Source organism: Amborella trichopoda, chromosome 10 (genome assembly GCF_054954075.1).
Source record: "Amborella trichopoda isolate Santa Cruz 75 chromosome 10, AtrichopodaSantaCruz75HAP2 v2.0, whole genome shotgun sequence".
Lineage (NCBI taxonomy): Eukaryota > Viridiplantae > Streptophyta > Magnoliopsida > Amborellales > Amborellaceae > Amborella > Amborella trichopoda.
The window spans coordinates 26,227,716-26,246,239 of NC_142345.1; the positions used below are offsets into that span (position 1 = coordinate 26,227,716).

General features: G+C 37.0%; 2 protein-coding genes across 5 annotated transcripts; one reads left to right on the plus strand and one right to left on the minus strand.

The window, feature by feature from the left end:
* Window positions 1–3,928: 3,928 nt before the first annotated feature.
* On the plus strand, window positions 3,929–5,308 carry LOC110006427 (epsin-3). Its single transcript, XM_088849807.1, is given in 3 exon segments — window positions 3,929–4,544; window positions 4,649–4,798; window positions 4,863–5,308. Coding segments are annotated over 3 exon segments (564 nt in total). The 5' UTR covers window positions 3,929–4,473; the 3' UTR covers window positions 5,206–5,308.
* A 1,101-nt stretch (window positions 5,309–6,409) lies between these two features.
* On the minus strand, window positions 6,410–18,291 carry LOC18424859 (inositol diphosphatase DSP1). 4 transcript variants are annotated; one of them, XM_011630864.3, is made up of 7 exons: window positions 18,059–18,291; window positions 17,595–17,768; window positions 17,230–17,323; window positions 11,621–11,678; window positions 11,472–11,515; window positions 10,978–11,159; window positions 6,410–6,736 (listed from the first exon to the last, which is right to left on the minus strand). In XM_011630864.3, the coding sequence occupies exons 2-7, from the start codon at window positions 17,759–17,761 to the stop codon at window positions 6,628–6,630; spliced, it is 654 nt and encodes a 217-aa protein (XP_011629166.1). In that variant the 5' UTR covers window positions 17,762–17,768; window positions 18,059–18,291; the 3' UTR covers window positions 6,410–6,627. The 4 variants fall into 4 exon arrangements, with proteins under 4 accessions (XP_011629166.1, XP_020517473.1, XP_020517472.1 ...); XM_020661814.2 differs by having other exon boundaries at window positions 18,067–18,250; XM_020661813.2 differs by having other exon boundaries at window positions 18,052–18,231.
* Between the last annotated feature and the right edge of the window lie 233 nt (window positions 18,292–18,524).

Below are 18,524 nucleotides of genomic sequence, written 5' to 3' on the forward strand. Positions count from 1 at the left end.
TAAACATGGGTAAAGGTCTAAGCGTGTGTGGATGGCTAAGAGGGGTGGAGGTCTAAGCAGAATTCCTCAATGGAGTCACCAGAAAGGATGATCGCGTCAATCTAATGCCCTCACGCATGCGTATTCGTGTGTGCTTGTATGTTTTTATCGAGCTAAATAGAAGGCAATCGCCATAGATACAATAAAATAGAAGTAAAAATCCATTCAATTAATAGGGGTGCGTAAGTTCTTACAAGTGTGGGCCGTAGCCGAATCGTCTTAGACCACTTGGCATATTTGATCTTAGGGAAGGCCCACCCAACCTTAATGGTCTTTTGGTGGATCGGTTCAAGTGCACTTTTTCTTCAAGGGTAATTTTAAGTGAGAAGGAAAATGTGACTGGACACAAGAACCCATGCAATCTAAAAGGGGGAGCCAAACCAATTCGGGTCGAACTCCGGCTTCGATCTGATTTCCTACTTTGATTCTCCCTTTGGCTGTTTTGAGTTTTTATAGGGGTAATTTGGATGATTTTGGTGCCTTAGGATTATGAGAATTTGTTATTTTTTGAAAATATTTAGATATTTTCTATTTATTAGGGGTATTTGGATATTTTAGATTTTAGTGAGAGGTAATTTAGGTGTAGCAAAGTTTTCTCACTCTAAGGAAGAAGATAGGAGGTTTTTTCTCTTTAAAGGAAATGGCAAAGTAAAATTTCTCCAACCTTACAAATTAAGCTTAAGTAGGTATTTATAGACATGGGAAACAAGGTTGGATTATTAAGAGTGGGTAGGTGGAAAATCAAAACTAAGGGCTAAAGGAGGTTGGATTATCAAAAATAAATCCGAGCTATAGTTTGAAATGATTGAAAAGGATACTCAAACTTGCGACTTTTCAATGTTTTTTTCCTTTTAAAAGCCGTCTCCCACCTTCCTCCACCAAACAACCATTGAATCGGGTACTTTTTCGACCTTTCTCGACCAAAATATTCCTGGAAAATAATAGAACAATGTGCCACAACCATCTTATGACAAATTTGAGCGAAAACCACAGCTTTTTGGCTAGATATGATCATTTTAAGTTTTGATTTTTCACTTTCGGCTAAAACTCCTTCCCCTTTTCTAAGCCTTTTTATTATGCTCTTAGTCGGCCACCATTCGACAATCCTCTACCAAACTTTTGTGGGGAATCATATTAATTATCATTTCACAAAAATTTCGACGCAAATGATTGCAGTTTCGTCGAGTTGTGACCATTTTTCTTTTTTCTGAAAATGAAAATTCTACAAATCTCATTTTTTAGGCAACTTCTCTCTTGAATCAGCGTCTTTTTTTGTGGTAAATCTTATATTAGCTCAAATCACTGCATGTATCATGAGATATCACTAAAGAGTGAGGAGAGGTCATGGGGCTGCTACACGTTCATTTGTTACAAACCTTCAAATTCTTGACTCAATTTGATCTCGATTCGAGTGGGGAACCCCATCAAACCATATATGGATAAAAAGCCCATTTAGCAATGAACAACATATATGGATAAAAAGCCCAGTTAGCAATGAACAACATATATGGATAAAAAGCCCATTTAGCAATGAACAACATATATGGATAAAAAGCTCATTTAGCAATGAACAACATATATGGATAAAAAGCCCATTTTTTGGCCTACTGTCATTTCCATGAAGAAGATGAACCACTTCTACAGTATAGTCCTACTCAATGTTTTGGTGGTCATTTGATTGTCTGCCGAATATTGCCCTAGAAAATGGTGCTTTCCAATGTGGAATCGACCCCAAATTTGAGATTTAGGATCCTAAGCATGGTGCCTTTCTTCCATAAAACTCCAGCCATGTTCAATGATGCACTTCATGGGCTTGCTTTGTAAAAATAGGAAGATTGGGGGTGAGATCTATGCTTAGGAACCTAAGAAGAAATCTGACAAACCGCATCCAAACCATATGGTCTTTGATTTAATTGAAATTTGGGATTTGCTGTCTTTGAAATTGTATCTTCCTATCACAAAAGCTTCAAATCATTCGACCATGGATTTCATAGGCTTCTTTTGTAAATTGGGGCCGATTAGAAGATCTTCACTAGGCTTTTAATTTAGGTGGGCAAGATTTTAGTAGTCCACAATCAGATCGACCTAATTTTTGGAGGATAGGCTTTGAGCATTTAGTATTAAAGATCTCGAGGTCAGATTCCGGTTTTGAGCCGGTTTGACCCCAGTTTGACTGGTCTCTCTTTTGGGTCCTCAAATCACCATTTTGAGTGCACAATTAGCTCGGATTTTCTTCTCCCTTGGTCGAGAGATCCCTCTCATCCTTTCAGGGGGACCTTCCAATTCTAAGCTTTATTTGAGGTTGATTTCATTGGTTGTACTCGGTTCTAAAGATTCCTATGGTATTCTATTGGTTATCATGTTGGGTCTTGGTTTGGCCAATCGGCCCTATGAGTTTCACCTGATGGGCTACTATTTCGACTCAGTTCTTTATTTCTTCTATTCGGGGTGGTAAAAGGCCCTTAAGAAGGTAGAATTAGAGGTTTAACTTCCTCCGGAATGTACCCCATTGTTTGTGCTCCATGGCTACAAGGACTACCCCTCGATGATTTTATTTTCTTCAAAATGGCCCTTAAGAACACAGTCCAAATTATATTGTACCCAAGAAGTCCACATATTCCACAGTACTGGATGATGCTACCGACCATGTATTATTTTGTGAGTCTCAATTTCCTTGACGGTCTTGTTTGAACTTGTCGCATGATCCCGTCCCATCTTTTTCTCCCCTAAACCGCTAAGGGTGAGGTTCAACACGAAATTTTACAAGTTTTCCTATTATGTACTTTTATATTGTTGAGCGATTGGACTGGGCAGTGAATCAGTGAGAAATTTGGTTTAATCAAAATCGATTTGACTGTTATTAAATAAGCTAAGTATGTTCAATTTTGCTTGTCTAGTCGGACCAGCAGAATTATTCAAACATTGATTTGCACCAATTTCGACTAAACTCAATTTTTACTTTGTGTTGAACTAGTTATTACACTAGGCAATCTGAACGGTCGGATGTATCAGCCAATGTGATGAGGTATTCATAACTTTGTGTTGATGAAGAACCGTAAGTTTCAAACATGGGAATTTCACAAACCAAGCATCCAAACGTATTCTTTTATAAGTCCAATAAGCAGTTTTCTGGCTTAAGCGGTGGTCATGAGTGATAATATGAATGGCGGTTTTGGTATTTCTTGTGCGAGTACTTTCCGATTTTCTCTTTTTGGACGGCTTGTTTAGTATCCTTGTTAGCAAGGCGACACTACACTACTGGTCTTTTAGTTCTCGAGTACCAAATAGATACATCTCGATTTCTTACCCTTCAATTATTCGTAGCCCCTTCTTAGGATAACATTGTCAAACCCACAGGTATTTCAAAAGCAAAGCGTGTAAAAAGTATTGGTTAAAAGTTGGAAGAAGTCCAAAAAGTACCAACCCGGGGCTGACAATGGGCTGCCCGGCTCTAAAACAACAGGACCTGGGCCACAACGTGTGGCCAGAGGGCCAGGCTAGGGCCAGTGCCAGCCCTGTTCAGCCCAGCCCTGACCTTTTTCTTTTTCTTTCCTTTTTTGTTTTTGGCCTGATCCGGCCCTAGCCCTATAGGGCCTGGTCGAATAATCGAACAAGGGCCAGGCTTGGGGCGGGCCCGCCACCATTAAAACCTTCAAGCACAAATGAGAAGGAAAGCATCCAGCCACCCGAATCCTCACGTGTCCACAAACCAATTTTGCATTCAAACCCAAAATCACAAAACCCCTACACCAAAATAAACCAACAAAAGCATGAGAGAGAAGTGTGAGATCTGGTAAATAGGTCTACCAAACCACCATTATTTCACATCTCTTCATTCCAGCAGGAATAAAAATTCCTTTAGTCAACAAGAAGGGCACACATGTTTTCTAGTGATCATTTCTTTATTTATAAACTAAGGTGCACTTAGACACCAACAAACCAAACATGTCAATTGCAAATGAAAAAAGAGCTCTCTTATAATTAGCAAGACCATTTATCAGTCTCCCCTCTTAACCTAACACTACAGTGTCTCTCCTTGCCCACAAACATGAAGCCCGCTCAAGTGTAACGACCTTCACACTGCCTCTCTATTTCTTGTTAGTGTAACAAATGTGCGAACGGATACCGCACGCGACCTGCGTATGATGTATGCACAGTACACAGCTGGGGAATCCACTGTCATTTTCTCAATCTGCGTGCTGGAGATTATCTGACTTCAAGTGAAATACGTGTCAGATTTATGATCAATCTACATCATCCATAGTTGAGAATTGGTGGTTAGATGCTCCCACTACGGTACATTGTACCGTTGTCTGGAAGTTATACTTTCCCATTAAAGAAATGTACAAGAATGAACTCAATTTTCTGTCCTTTTCATGCAGGTTGATGAAAGAAGTGACTAACAGTGATCCTTGAGGTCCTGAGAGCAAAACAATGGCTGCAATCTCTTGGGCAGCTTTCGACATAGATAACTACTAGGGAATCATTTGTGTTCTGAAACAAAGGCTTGTTTCTTCATTTGAATGACAGATTTTCCCTTTCCTCTTTGTGGTTTGGGAGCCGATTTCTCTTTATACTACCCAAGTGACACCTCTCTCTGTTTCCGCAGACTGGTGGAGATAAAAAAGAAAGGGTGGCGACAATCATATAAGGTGTTGGCCCTTCTAGAGTACCTTATCACCCATGGTCCCAGAAGCGTTGCTCAGGATTTCCAAGAAGACAGAGCTGCTATTCAACAAATAGCCCATTTTCAAAAAAGGTGAACACTGGGCTACAAATCATGAGGTTTGAGTTTGACAATACTACTGATACCAGAGCCTAAGTGCTGTGGTGGGTGCATGATGCAGGTCTACAGTGAAAATTAAGGTGGAGAGAATTTTGCAACTACGTGGAAAGAATTACAAGCTTCTTGAGCAGGAAAGAGATCAAGCACGCGAAATCTCTCGAAAGATTACAGGCTTTGGGAACATAATGCACACGAAAAGATCAGATGGGAGCTGGGGCTCTAAATTTCCCTTGTTCCTGCATGATTGCTTTGGTGATCGTGGTGATGATTATGATGAAGTTGACTACTACTATATATCTTCCAGGAAAGAGCCCACTAGAACTCTTCCCACTACAAACCAACAAAAATGGTTGTGCTGGACTCCAACAAGAAAACTATAGTGGTAATGGCAGGTTCTCTAACCAAAAACGATCTAGTTCTATCAAATTCTTTGATGCCAGGAACTATAGTGAATTCAAGAATTGATGCAATCAACCATTAGATTTTGGCCCTAAGAGCTAACCAATCAAGCAAAGAATTTCTGATCTTTGAACATGCACCCTTCACAATGCACACACATTGGTGCAGAGAGATAGAGAGAGAGAGATATTGTAAGTGAACCCCAAGCTCAAGAAAACAGGGTCCAAGAAGACATTGGAAGCTCCTCTTTCATTGCTTAGTGAATTATATTTGCCCTGTGGTTTTTCCATTTTGAGAAAGCCCTTTCTTGCTCTATTGTTCTACGGTTTGCTTCCCTATCATTATCTTGCATTCTTTGTAATGGTTTTTTGTGATTGGTCTGCCCTCTTTTTGAACTTCGATATATTTCATGGATAGATTGAAAGGCTAAGTTCCCAACAACCGGTATTTAGAGATTTTTTTTGCCTTTTGCTTTTTTGCTTTTTGTTTTTTGCTTTTTGTTTTTTGTTTTTTGTTTTTTGTTTTTTTGTTTTCTGTTTTCTGTTTTCTGTTTTCTGTTTTCTGTTTTCTGTTTTCTGTTTTCTGTTTTCTGTTTTCTGTTTTCTGTGTTTTTTTTTTTATAATGGATCCAAGTACAAGTAGGATGATAATGTTTAATGGGTGCACAAAGATTTGGAAATAAAGATGGAAAATATTATATCTTCAAACAAAGACTTCTATGTTCTCATCGAAGGGAAAACAAAGAAACTAGAGAATATATCAGAGGGAGGTTCAAAATTAGAAAGGAAAACAATTGTAAAGATCCAACAATGGCTGGATGATATAGCATTCAACCATGTGTCAAATGAAGAGATTTTAGAATCCTTGTGAAAAAAATTATAAGATTTATACCAGATGAAGACATTTGGGAATAAAGCTTTTCTAAATATGCAGTTGGTCAATTTCAAGTTTAAAGACTGGAACATTGTAGTTAAGCATTTAAATGAGATGCAAAGAACTATAAACAGCTATTATCAATGATGATGGTGTTAGATGATGAGCTACGTGCCTTGTTGCTTAGCTCATAGTTAGATGAAAAACATTGGTTGTTGCTCTTAATAACGCAGCACCCTAAGGAAAATTGGTTATGAGCCAATTGACCAGCTGCTTGTTGAATGAATAAAAAAAGAGAGAACCACTACGTTCTTATCAATCACAAGCTTTAGTTGCAAAAGCCAGAGAGAGAAGCAAAACATGAGATCAATATAGTGCAAGTTAAAAAAGAAAACCAAAACATCAACTACTATCATCGTGGCAAGATGGGGCATATAAAGAGGAATGTCAAAAAGCTCAAGAATGAGCTAAGAGAAGAAGAAGCCATGATAAGGGTAAAAATACTGGTGCAGTTGCAACAGATGGTGAAGTCATAATTCTCCCCGTAGGAGAGGTCTCTCGATGTTGTAAACAGTGACATCGCCTGTAACGCTGATGCAAACGCTTCTTTTCTTGTAATGCACCACAGAAACTTCTTTACTGTTTACAAGGACAATTTGGCATAGCAAATATGGAAAACCATGAGAAATCAAAAAATATTGGAAAGGGAGATGTGTGATCAAAAATAATTTTGGCATTGGCCTTGTACTAAAAAATATAAGGCATATCCCTAAGCTTCACATCAATAGATTGTCTAAAAGACTTTTAGATGATGAAGGTTATGAAATAATACTTTATAAGCAAATGGCAATGGAAGTTGACAAGGGGCTCTCTTACGAGAGTCATGGGTAAGAAGTGTTGTTCTACTTATAGGTCAACAACAGCATACTTGTCCATGGGTGAGGTGAATATTAACTCCGAAGAAGCTTCATCGAATTTGTGGTATAAGAGACTTGGCCATAAGTACAAAGGCATGGAAATATTGGCAAAGAAGCAGCTTCTCTCAGGCATCAAAGGTACAACCCTAAAGTTGTATGATCATTGTTTAATTGGAAAACAACATTGAATTTCATTTCTTAAAAATAGCCCAAAAGGGATCATGTTATTTTGGATTTGCTTTACTGTAATGTATGTAGTCGGTCCTTTGATGTAATAATCACTGGTGGTGCTTCCTGTTTTGTTTCTTCAAAGATGATACCTTTAAAAATTTGAGGGCATATATGCTATGAAGAGGAAGGATGTAGTAATTGAAATTTTTCATAAAGTACAGGAGATTGGTAAGCTTCTAAATGCACAGGCAATGGAGGGCAATACACTTCAAGGTTGATTAAAAGTTATTCTGCTAACGTAAGACATGAGAAAACAATCCCTTAAAGCAACACAATGGTGTGGCTGAGAGAATGAAATAATTGTATAGTCAATTAGAAGAATGATTTCTTCTGGAAAATTACCTAAACCTTTTTGGGGTGAGGCAAAGATTAAAGCTTGATGAAGGCAGTTCAGTGTGTCTTCTAGGGATTTGGGTATAAGTTGTGGGACATTGAGAAGAAGAAAGCAATTTGTAGTTAAAATGTAATTTTTCAAGAAGACCAACCAATTAAAAACTCCTAATAAAGCCCCAAAGTTTTGTAAATGAGTTGCATTGGGGTGAGGCAAAGATTGAAGCTTGATGAAGGCAGTTCAGTGTGTCTTCTAAGGATTTGGGTATAAGTTGTGGGACATGGAGAAGAAGAAAGCAATTAGGAGTAAAAATGTAATTTTCCAAGAAGACCAACCAATTAAAAATTCGTAATAAAACCCCAAAGTTTTGTAAATGAGTTGCAAACCTTAGTCCCCATTTCTCCTCCAAGGCAAAGTGGTGACGATGGGGGAGTAGCTCAAAAAGATAAAGAATCTCGTGTTAGTAGTGACTGGTGAACCCATGCAACATGATGTTGAGCAGGTGCAGCAGCCTCCACAACTCCAAGCACCTTACAGATTTGGTGTGGTAGGTTATTTCAAGCCTCTAAGAGGTATCCACTTACAGAGTATATCATGCTCACTGATGGTTGTGAACCAGAAAATTTTGAAAAAGCCATTTCATGAGAACAAGAGTGAATAGAGGACAGTTATGAAAGAGAGAACAGATTGCATAAAAATCATAGCTATGACTTGGTTCAGCTATCAAAGGGCCAAAACGGAATTAAAAATAAGGATGTCTTCAAGATAAAGTACAATAAGAGCGTGTTTGATAACAAGAAGTTAGAAGAGGAAGAAAGAACTTTACCTATTACTGTTGATGTTGTGTTTGATAAAAAGTGGAAGATAATTTGAGAACTCCCCTTTACTGTTGAAGTTCCCACCTTTTAGGCTCAAGTAAAGTTCTATGGTAAACCATGGAACTTGAAAAGGGAACTTTTTATTTTGTCCATGATATATATATATATATATATATATATAATAGATATATAGATATTCATGAAATGTTTTTAGAACTAGTGGTACAAAAATTTTCTGTCCATGTGAAATTAGGATTACAGTAAAATTTGAATCTTAAAATAGAGCAGTTATATGTTAAAACTGCATTCTTACATGGTGATTAAAAGGAAGAAATTTACATGGAGCAGCTAGAAGGGTACAAAATGAATGGCAATGAACACTTGGCTTGTAAGCTTAAGAAAAATGTATATGGGTTGAAACAGACCCCAAGGAAAAGGTACAAGAAATGTGATATATTTATGGTGAATCCAGGGTACAAGAGAATAGTTGCATGTCATTGTGTTTAGCTAAAATGATTTCCTAGAGGTAACTTTATTATTCTTTTGCTCTATGTTGATGACATCTTATTGTTGGGCAAGATATTCATATGATTGACAGGATAAAGAAAGAATTAAGAAAATTGTTTGATGTGAAAGACTTGGGATAACCAAGACATGTTTTGAGTATGCAGACATATTTTTTAGTATGCAGATATTTATGACAAAAGCAAGGACTTTGTGGTAGTCTTAAAAGCGGTGCATTAGAAAGATGCTTTTAAGAGATCTAATATGAAGAATGCAAATTCGGTTGGCAATCTAATTTAAGTGATAAATAGAGTCCTTCAAGCGAGTGAGAAGAAAGTGATAAAGAAAATTCAATATGCCTAAGTAGTTGGGAGTTTGATGTGCAATGGTGTGTACAAGGCCAACATAGCATATGCTGTAGTAGTATGTAAGCTCCTTGCAAATCTAGGTAGAGAATATTGAGGTACAAACTACTGGATTTTCAAGTAAAAATGTCTTTATGTTTTGGACAAGTGAAGCCTCTTGGAGGGCTTCACAGGTGCAAATATGTCTGGGGATATTGATCCTAGAAAATCAACTTAGGGTCATTTGTTAGTTTTTGCAAAGGGAGAAGTGTCATGGCAATCCAAGTTGCAGAAGTTTGTGGCACTTCCCACAAAAGAAGCACCTGTTACTGAAGTAGGAAGTAGGCAAAGAGGTGTCGTGGATGAAATGATCTCCTGGGAGTCGGGTTGGAAGAAGACGAGTATGCGATTAAGTCAAAGGGTCATACATTTACCCAAAAACCCAATCAATTTGGATGGTTTTTATGTCCCCAAGAATTCAGAAAAATTCATACTATGTCCAGGGTGACATATGCCCTATGTGACTTAGGCCCTACAAAACCATATCATCGGGCAGACCATGATAACCATTATGAATCCTTCAAAAGACCTATGATCTACAATCCATGGTCTTTACATCCTTTGCAACCAGCCCATTAGGTCATCATGACCAATGGACTATGGCTAGAAGAGAGAAATTCATAAGTTTTAGGAAGATTAGAAGCCTGTAGACTCGCAGCCTATTGACTCAACCACAACAAATGTATGTGCAGGTTCATGTTGGGCCAATTTCAGGGTTATAACCCCTGAAATCAACTTGAATATAGTCAATATGATTTTAGGCAGAAGAAACCTCGAGTACAATAGGGTTTCAAGGCTATGAGGCCACAAGGGTATAACTTCAGGAATAGTTGCAGGCCTGTTTTCTTGCTGAAAACATATATACTCAGAGAACATACACCCTGAAAATAACATGTGTAACTGACAGACCTCCACTCATGAATTGGGGCTCAAATGACAATGAAATGTAGCCATTTTGGGACGCAAAGTATGGGTTTATAGTTTTTATTTTTCAGACATTGAGATGAGGATTGAGGCACCTCAACCATTTTCGTGATATCAGATGGTAACAAACTGTTCTAAATTAAAATGCCAGCATGGACTACTCCCCCTTTTCCCCAAACCCTTTTTTTTCTTGCCACCTGCCATTGTTCAACATCTTAGGTCCACTGCTAAAAATGCGGTTGCTAAATTAACCTCCCTTCTATAAATTTCAAATTTGGAAAAGGATAAAGAGTCTAACAATTACGGCCAGTGAGTGATATCTTGAAACTTTTGGGGGAGATATCCTGCAACTACTTGCAACAAAAAATACATGAAATATAATTAGATGGGAGGTGGGGCTTTAAATTCCTCTGGTTTCTTCATAGAGATGGTGGTGGTGTTGATTACTTGCCCCATAAAAACCAATAAAAATGTCAGACATTACGCCCTCCGCTCTTAACACACACAACGAGAGAGAGAGAGAGAGATAGAGATTGCCTTCAGCATCAGAGCATCAGTAAGATCACGAAAATTGCAAAAAAAAATAGATCCCGTGATTATTTATTATTGAAGGGGCATTCTTTATCCTTCAGTTACATCCCCACACAATCACCCAATTATCCAGGGGCAGGAATACAAATTTTGTCAAAAAACCTAAAACAAAATAAGAAGGAACAGAAATAAGTGCACTCAACTGATGGAATACGTTTACCTTTTATGACATGTAAAAGAAGTGGACAAGTGTTTCAAGCTCGAAACATCAAACAACTCCATAAACCGCTGATCCGAAACCCTTGCTTTGGCAGCAGCAAAGCGCTGGTATTCATCAAATACCGAGGACAAACACCACCTCTGCAACTTCCTTAAACACCCAACCACACAACCCGTTCGATGCTGCACCCAACATCAAAAAGGACAAAAGAACCCCTGAGAATACAACTACAAAATGTCATTAAACAAAGGGAAAGTATACTATAGTGTAGTGTGTAATGGAAAAACCATATTATGTGATAATCATTGTCGATCAATATGATAGTTGGCAATGGAGAGGAAGCCAGACAGACCCAAATGTCTACTCCCTCTTCATCATTTTAATGGACAGTGATGACCCAGAAGACTATGATTTTTCCATAGCATGTTGGAGTATAACAGTATGCTTTCCCTTAAAATACATGGATCATAAACACTTAGATAGGCACCGCTAACCTTTCCCCTTTTGCAGTGAATCAAAAGTGGGTGATTACAAACATCTGTAAATAACAATGGAAAAGGTAAATGAAAATTGAGTTTCAAAGTACTTTACAGAAATATGTGTTCTTTTTACTTATAAACAAAAATCTCTCCACGATACAAACCAAGTACGACTTTCAGCGCTTCTCGAACTGTTTCCTCTGGAATGTTCACAAAAGGCTCCTGCATGTAGGTCATGGAATGTTTCCATTCAATACAAAAGGTTCAAGAATGTTAAGATTAATAATAGGTTATATGACGTTTTCTGAAAAAGAAACATGTTTCAAATTTGACTGATGAAGCATACCCAAATAAATAGACAAAAGATGTAAAGATTGAAAAGAGATTCCAATATTTACATATTCCCTTGGATGGAACATCTTAACGACATTTATTCAAGAAAAGGTACCACATGAACTGCCTATATCAAAACTTAAAAAAGTTAAATGAGCTTTAACGAAAAAAGAAGATGCCTAATAGCCACCAGTCCAACTAAACTTTAACAGAATGGGCCACATGTTCGCTTAGAACCTCAGCTACATCGCTTGCTTCAATTATAATACAACGAAATAATTCTTGCTCGTTAGCAACTAGCAATTTCATGTAGAAATTGAACCCCGTTAGGGGATCTGCCTATCTTTCCTAAAGCCGCAGTTTGGAAGACAAGAGCATTCAAAGAAAGAGGAGAGGACTCAATTAGAGAATCCACTGTGGAGGCCCTAAGTGCTTCCTAATTAATGAGACCAAACATGTAATGATCACACTAGTTAATGAGACGCAACAAGCTAACGATTACCATTTGACAATCATCAGTGCATCCACTCGATACAGGCATAACCAAATCAAGGCATACTGGCCCAACATAAAGACACAACCTTCTTAAATAATTTGAGTCGATTGAGCAAATATGTAAGAGTCCCAATTTTTTTACAAGAATTATCCTAGGGTAAAAACTACCACCAAACTTAGGCCATTGATTATCTCCTTCAGGGTACAAAATTCCCATAACTCTACAGTCGATACTTTATCATCTATAACAGCTCCTGGCCATGGGTATCATGTTCTGCTCTGAATTGTAAAATCAATAGCTCTTTACACAAATGGAAATTAGGTTCAATAAAACGGAGAATGCCATAGACTGTCTAGATTCGAATAAGAGTGACAATTTCCAAAAGAAAGCATCAAGAACCAATCAAATTTGTCTGGTGGACTCTCAAAATGACTTTTCAAACTTCTCGAGTGTGAGTCAAGAAGTTTTGATGAGATTCATACTAGGGGTTCACCTGAGTTGGTTACAAATCTACAATTCTATCATTGCATAGAATATGATTCTTCTTAGAGTAAACAAGTTTATATTTTTTTCCTTCTTCTACGTAAGTTCAGCTCAAAGTTGGGATGGGGACTGGGATGGGGACTGGGATGGGATTGGAAGGAGCGAGGGATCATGAACCGCTAGAAAACCCCTATAGTTGAGAGTGTCATCGATACAATGCATATATTAGGGATCGAGATCACCAATGTTAGGGATCTCAATCCTCACCTTTTGGGGATTTCAAATCCGAACTTTTGGGATCTTGATGCCAACATTTTACAGATATTGCTCCCAACATTAAAGAGTACACATAATGTAGGACTTTATATGCACATTAAATTAGGGATCTCTTTATTTATAGCCAGCAAGTAATGCACATGTATTGAAAGTACAGTTGCATAACTTGCTGGAGAGAAATAAAGAAAATCATCAGTTTGATCATGATCTTTAAGGTGGGGATTGAGATCTCAGACAATGGGGATATCAGATCCCAAATTTAGAAATCAAGATTCCTTTCATGGAGCACCAGAATGAAATTCAAAAGCAGGGTTGCCACCTAGGCTGGGAGAGAGCAACTATGCTTCAACTCCACAAGTGTTAAATCGATAAGAATCTTGAAGTTCAAGTTTACACCATGTCTTTAAGAATTTCTTTACTTTTTATGGATAATACATTAAACTATATTTCACATTCACATAATTATTTTTACTAATATAAGGTTTTTTGTCATGCATTCTCTACAAATAAGATTATCATATTTTTCTTCATGTACAGATCCACAAATGGAAATATATCAGAAGTGCCTACGTGGAATTTATACATCAAAATGTGAAATACAAATCCTCTCTTTCTTTTATTTCTACTTCTACTTTGTGGAAATTGTTTATATAATTCTAAAGAGAGCATGCCTGAGGCATTCTAATGGAGTATGACAAGAAAGCCATCAGTCTCAGTCTCGTAATGCTCAGAATTTCCCATTTAGGAGTACTCAATGTTTAGTGCGCAATAATACACCATCAGAACATATGCAATCTCTTGAAATGAATTTACAGAAAGGTGTTCTATTACAAGCAACAATCCTGTAGATATTAGCATTTGCAGTAGCATTAATTATGACTAATTTTTCAGTTGTCAGTCTTTGAACACAAATTCTTGATTACTATGCAACTGAGAATTAGTTCCTGGTTGTCTATTAATAGGTTCTTGATGTCTCTCACTCTCTAAGGAATGGAAGATAGCTAAGCATGGAACCTTGGACAATTAAGATAACATGTTCAAGGAATTAAGTAAATGTCTTATGACAGATTAGCAACTGGCTTAGGATTAAAAGCCAACAAAGTTAAATTACAACCTCAAGTCTGAATGAACTATGGTAAGGAATAAGAAGGTAATATCTGGACACAGCTTTAGTCACAAAATATAACCAACAATCTAAGACTCTTTTCAATTAAAGACCAATCAATAGAACAAAGAAGATACTCGAAGCAAACAATCATACATGGGAAATACCCCATGCCACTGAAAGACGTTCTGAGTGATAGTAAGCCACAGCCTGTAAATAATAGTAAGACAGCTAATAGTAAACCACAGCTTGTAAATCTTTTCATATGTGGGAACCTTCTATTACAATTGCTTCCATTTAGGTACATGCATTTGTTTAGGCTTTCCAATGGGAGCACTGAGCACCTTCTCATGCAAAATTCCACCAGGGAGCACTGAGCACCTTTTCTATTTAAGTATATGAATTTGCTTGTGCACCACAAGAATTCATAATAACCACTTGCGCCATGCCCTCAACCAATGTTTTCATCAAGTCAGCCCCTTAAAAAGTAAAGTAACAAGAAAAGATTGTATTCCCGGATAATTTTCCATAATGCAAAGGGTGGGCACCAAGATACAACACCCATTGAAAGTCATAATTGAAACTTAATAACATATGGCTTCTACAGCACTGCTTTCCTGATTGATTTGTATCTCAAATCTGTGATTAGAGACACAAAAGTTTCCATAGAAAAAGTAGGTTCAAGTAATTTTGGTATTCACTCCACATGTAATATTCATTGAGCACGTCACAACTGAAGTAAAACTAATGCAAATTGCATAAATATCTCTTGTCCATTCCAGTCAGAAACCATTTACATTTAAGTTTGTTCAAGACTCTAGGAGCATGTACAGGACAAATCATAGATCAGCTCATTAGAAAAACAAATAAATGGCATCAGTGCACTGACCCAGTATGAGTGAGAATTGAAAGAGAAATGATAGACTTCTTTGACTCAGCCAGGTCAAGTGACTCAAGCAACTCCTAAAACTTGCATAAACTAAAAATAAAAAGCGGGTTTATTTGGTTTACCACACATCCATTTAAGGTTTGCGATGGAACCAAATGATTCCCAACCATATGCCTTTCACCTAAAACTAACCAATTCTATTCCCTCTCAAACAAAAACAGAAGAATAAACAAAGGTTTTGTTTAAAACCTTCCCTTCTAAAAAAAAAAAAGAAAAAAAATAAGACAACGCTAAATTTGAAAGAAGGGAGGGAGGGACATTTGGTTTTTTTATTGGTTGGGGGGGGGGGGGGGGGAAGGGGGAGGGGGAGGGGCGAGGAGACTTTTGCTCTATTAAAATTTACAAGCTTGAAAGTTTGAGCAGGTTTGAGAGTAGTAAACCCTGTGCTGTTAGCTCCCTATAAATATTCTCAAGATATCCGACACTTTTGCGTCTGTTTGCTCATTTTATCATCTTGATTCATGCAATTAACAGCAAATAAACTGACTCTTATCATGTCAAGAATAGGTTAATAGAAGCGTTAATAAACAAAATAAATTGTTAATTATCATGTCAAGAATAGGTTAATAGAAGCATTAATAGCAAATAAACTGACTCTTATCATTTTCTTCATTATTAATAGAAGCCTCTGGTCATCCACTCATAACTAGCCATTTCCCTTCCTCTTTTTCTCTCACTGCTTATGTTAATAAATAAATACCTATCCCAAAGACTGTAATTTTAATGAACTATCTGCTAGTTTGCAATAGTTGAGGTTCAAATTTGAGTGGGTTAACGCAGCCACCCTTCCTATTTCTTACTGTTCATAAAATTTTAAAAATATCAGTTGCGCAGCAGCTTTAATATTTGCAAAATCCATACTATAATTTTATCGAACACTTGGCAACTATGCCAGCCTATGCCGCATGGCCACCAACAACTATAATTTATATTGTCTTCTCCTCCATATGTAAAATGTATTGTACATGACTGTATGTCTGAAACTATAATATCTATATAAACTGAACGAATATATTAATATCCTAACATCCATGTACCAAATGTTAAAGATTTGTTTGTAGATTGGTAATCTAATAATGAACATGTTACAAATAAATTATAGATATTAATTAATACATCGGATGCCCCAGTAACTACCTAATGCATGATGGATGGGATAAGCATATGCAGGTCCATGAACAAGAAAAATGTTTCAGTGAACGAGAGAGCCAACATGAGATCCATGATATGGAAAAAACACAGCAGATTCCAAATCACCCTACAACTTCATATGGTTTGTAAAACCATTCAGTGGGAGAAAAGATAAAAGAATTTATTTAAATGGAAATATGGGTTGACAATGTGAAATTGATCATTTCGAATTACGTGAAATTTTACAGTTGCAATTTTTTATACCTATATAAGTGGGAGATTCAACCCACAGCAATAATTCTCTTCTTTTAAATATGAGACAACAACCACTAGAACAAGATAAGAAACGTTGAAAACTGATACATAACTTGATTGACAAGAAAATGAATCTCAACAAAAAGAACCACTCGAACAAGATAAGAAATGTTGAAAACTGATACATTACTTCTTTGACAAGAAAATGAATTTCAACAAGAAGAACCAGCAAAAGAATAACCTACTCAACTATTTCTAGCATAGATCAAACCACATCTTTGTCAAACAACAGAAGTAATGAAGAAAAAGATGGAAAGGCATTTAAGACCTAATCTAACGATACAATTTTACACATCTAACAATACAATTGAACCATCCCCTGGGTCAAAAGGAAGACTCACAATTTACTCCTCAAACATCAAACTCAACAACGCAGTTACGCGCATCTATATAAACAAAAAATAATAAAGACTAACACTGATAAGATCAAGAAATGAGTAAATTCTGAAGCGATGTGACTTTTTTTTGTTTTTTTTGGTAATCCATTTGTTGAGAATAGAAAAGCATCAGATGGCAGTGTTAAATAAATCTCTGACAACAAAAACCAAGAAACTTGAAATGCATAATATAAAAATGCAGAGATTTCAAATTCAAAACTACATGAACTTTGAAAAACTATTCTCGTGAAAATACAAGATAATCATTAAATATCCAAAATTCAAGGAGAAGAAGAAGAAGAATAGACCTTACAGCCTTCTATCCCAAAGTGGAAAAGTTTAATCCCATTCGATCTAAGAAAAGCTTCATTGGATTCAGGATAAGGCTCTGGACAAAGGTATCTGCAAAAACCCAAGAAAGAAAAAGAAATCACTCAAAGAGGCAAAAATAAATACGAAAGAGAAAGTGCAACTAAATGGATTGCCACAAAAAGCAAGAGGGAAAGAAGATAATTAGAAATGGGAAGAAAAATTCACTATCTTTTAGTTATGCAAAAAGAGAGAGAACTCATCAACAACTGGAAAAATAACTAAAAGGGAATTAAAAGAAAGTGGAAAAGAATGAACAATATCACAGAAAATAAAACTGGGTACAGAGAAGTGAATTTTTTACAGAATGGAGCGAAGGCCGAGAGTTTCAAGGAAAGAGAAATTCGTAATGTCTGGAAAACCAGAGCGAAAGACACCGTGATCGACCATGGCAAAGTTGAGAGGAGGTACGAACAAGAGCTCTTCCCCTTCCTTTTCTCCCTCTACAATCTCTCTCCCCATGTCTCTCATCACCACTCTGCACAATCCAAATCACAAGTTGATGAACTCTCTCACTCTCCAACAAACCCAATCAAACCTCACTGAATTCTCAGTCTTTCTCTCTCAAGAACACAATTGAATGCGAATGAGAACTCCCTCTCAAGAACCCAATCAAGCACCCATGAACTCTCAACAACCCTTTCTTACACAAAACCCACTGTTTAAACACCAAAACTCACTCCCCCTCTCTCTCAAAAAAAAAAAAAACCACAATTTAAATGCTAGGAACTCCCTCTCTTTCTCTCTCTAGAGAACGAAACCTTGTACCACAAAACCTCGTAAAGTAATCCACAGAGCAACGATAAAAGCGAGGAATCAAACCACCCCACTACTGAATATCCTGATTGCGACCAAACGTTTTTAGCCGCTCCTTTTTCCATTCAAAAACCAAAGCAGTCACGGATGAAACAGACTGCCAAAAAAAACACGGCGAGAGTTACAAAAGAAGAGAGAGTGTGACGGATTTAGAGGGAGAGAGTGTGCGTTAAGCATTCACGGCAACTAAGAGAGGGTAAAAGAAGAGGTTTTTTATACGACCTAGGCTCTAAACAATCATATTAGAACGTATCTCAAAATTTTCACTAGAAGTGGTTGTTTTGATGTTTAAATAATCAAATATCTTTAAATTGATCATCTCGACACCAAGATGTGTGGTTGTTTTGATGTTTAAATAATCAAATATCTTTAAATTGATCATCTCGACACCAAGATGTATAGACTTGAAAAAAATATA

Bases quoted from the DNA above. Each gene is read 5' to 3' on its own strand.
- LOC18424859 (XM_011630864.3), bottom strand. From the start codon at position 17,761: ATGAGAGACATGGGGAGAGAGATTGTAGAGGGAGAAAAGGAAGGGGAA. The intron at 17,324-17,594 runs GTAAAAAATTCA...GGGTTTTTGCAG, and splicing joins CTCGGCCTTCGCTCCATTCT to ATACCTTTGTCCAGAGCCTT. The intron at 11,160-11,471 runs GTTAGCGGTGCC...TGTTGGGTGCAG, and splicing joins TTCACTGCAAAAGGGGAAAG to CATCGAACGGGTTGTGTGGT.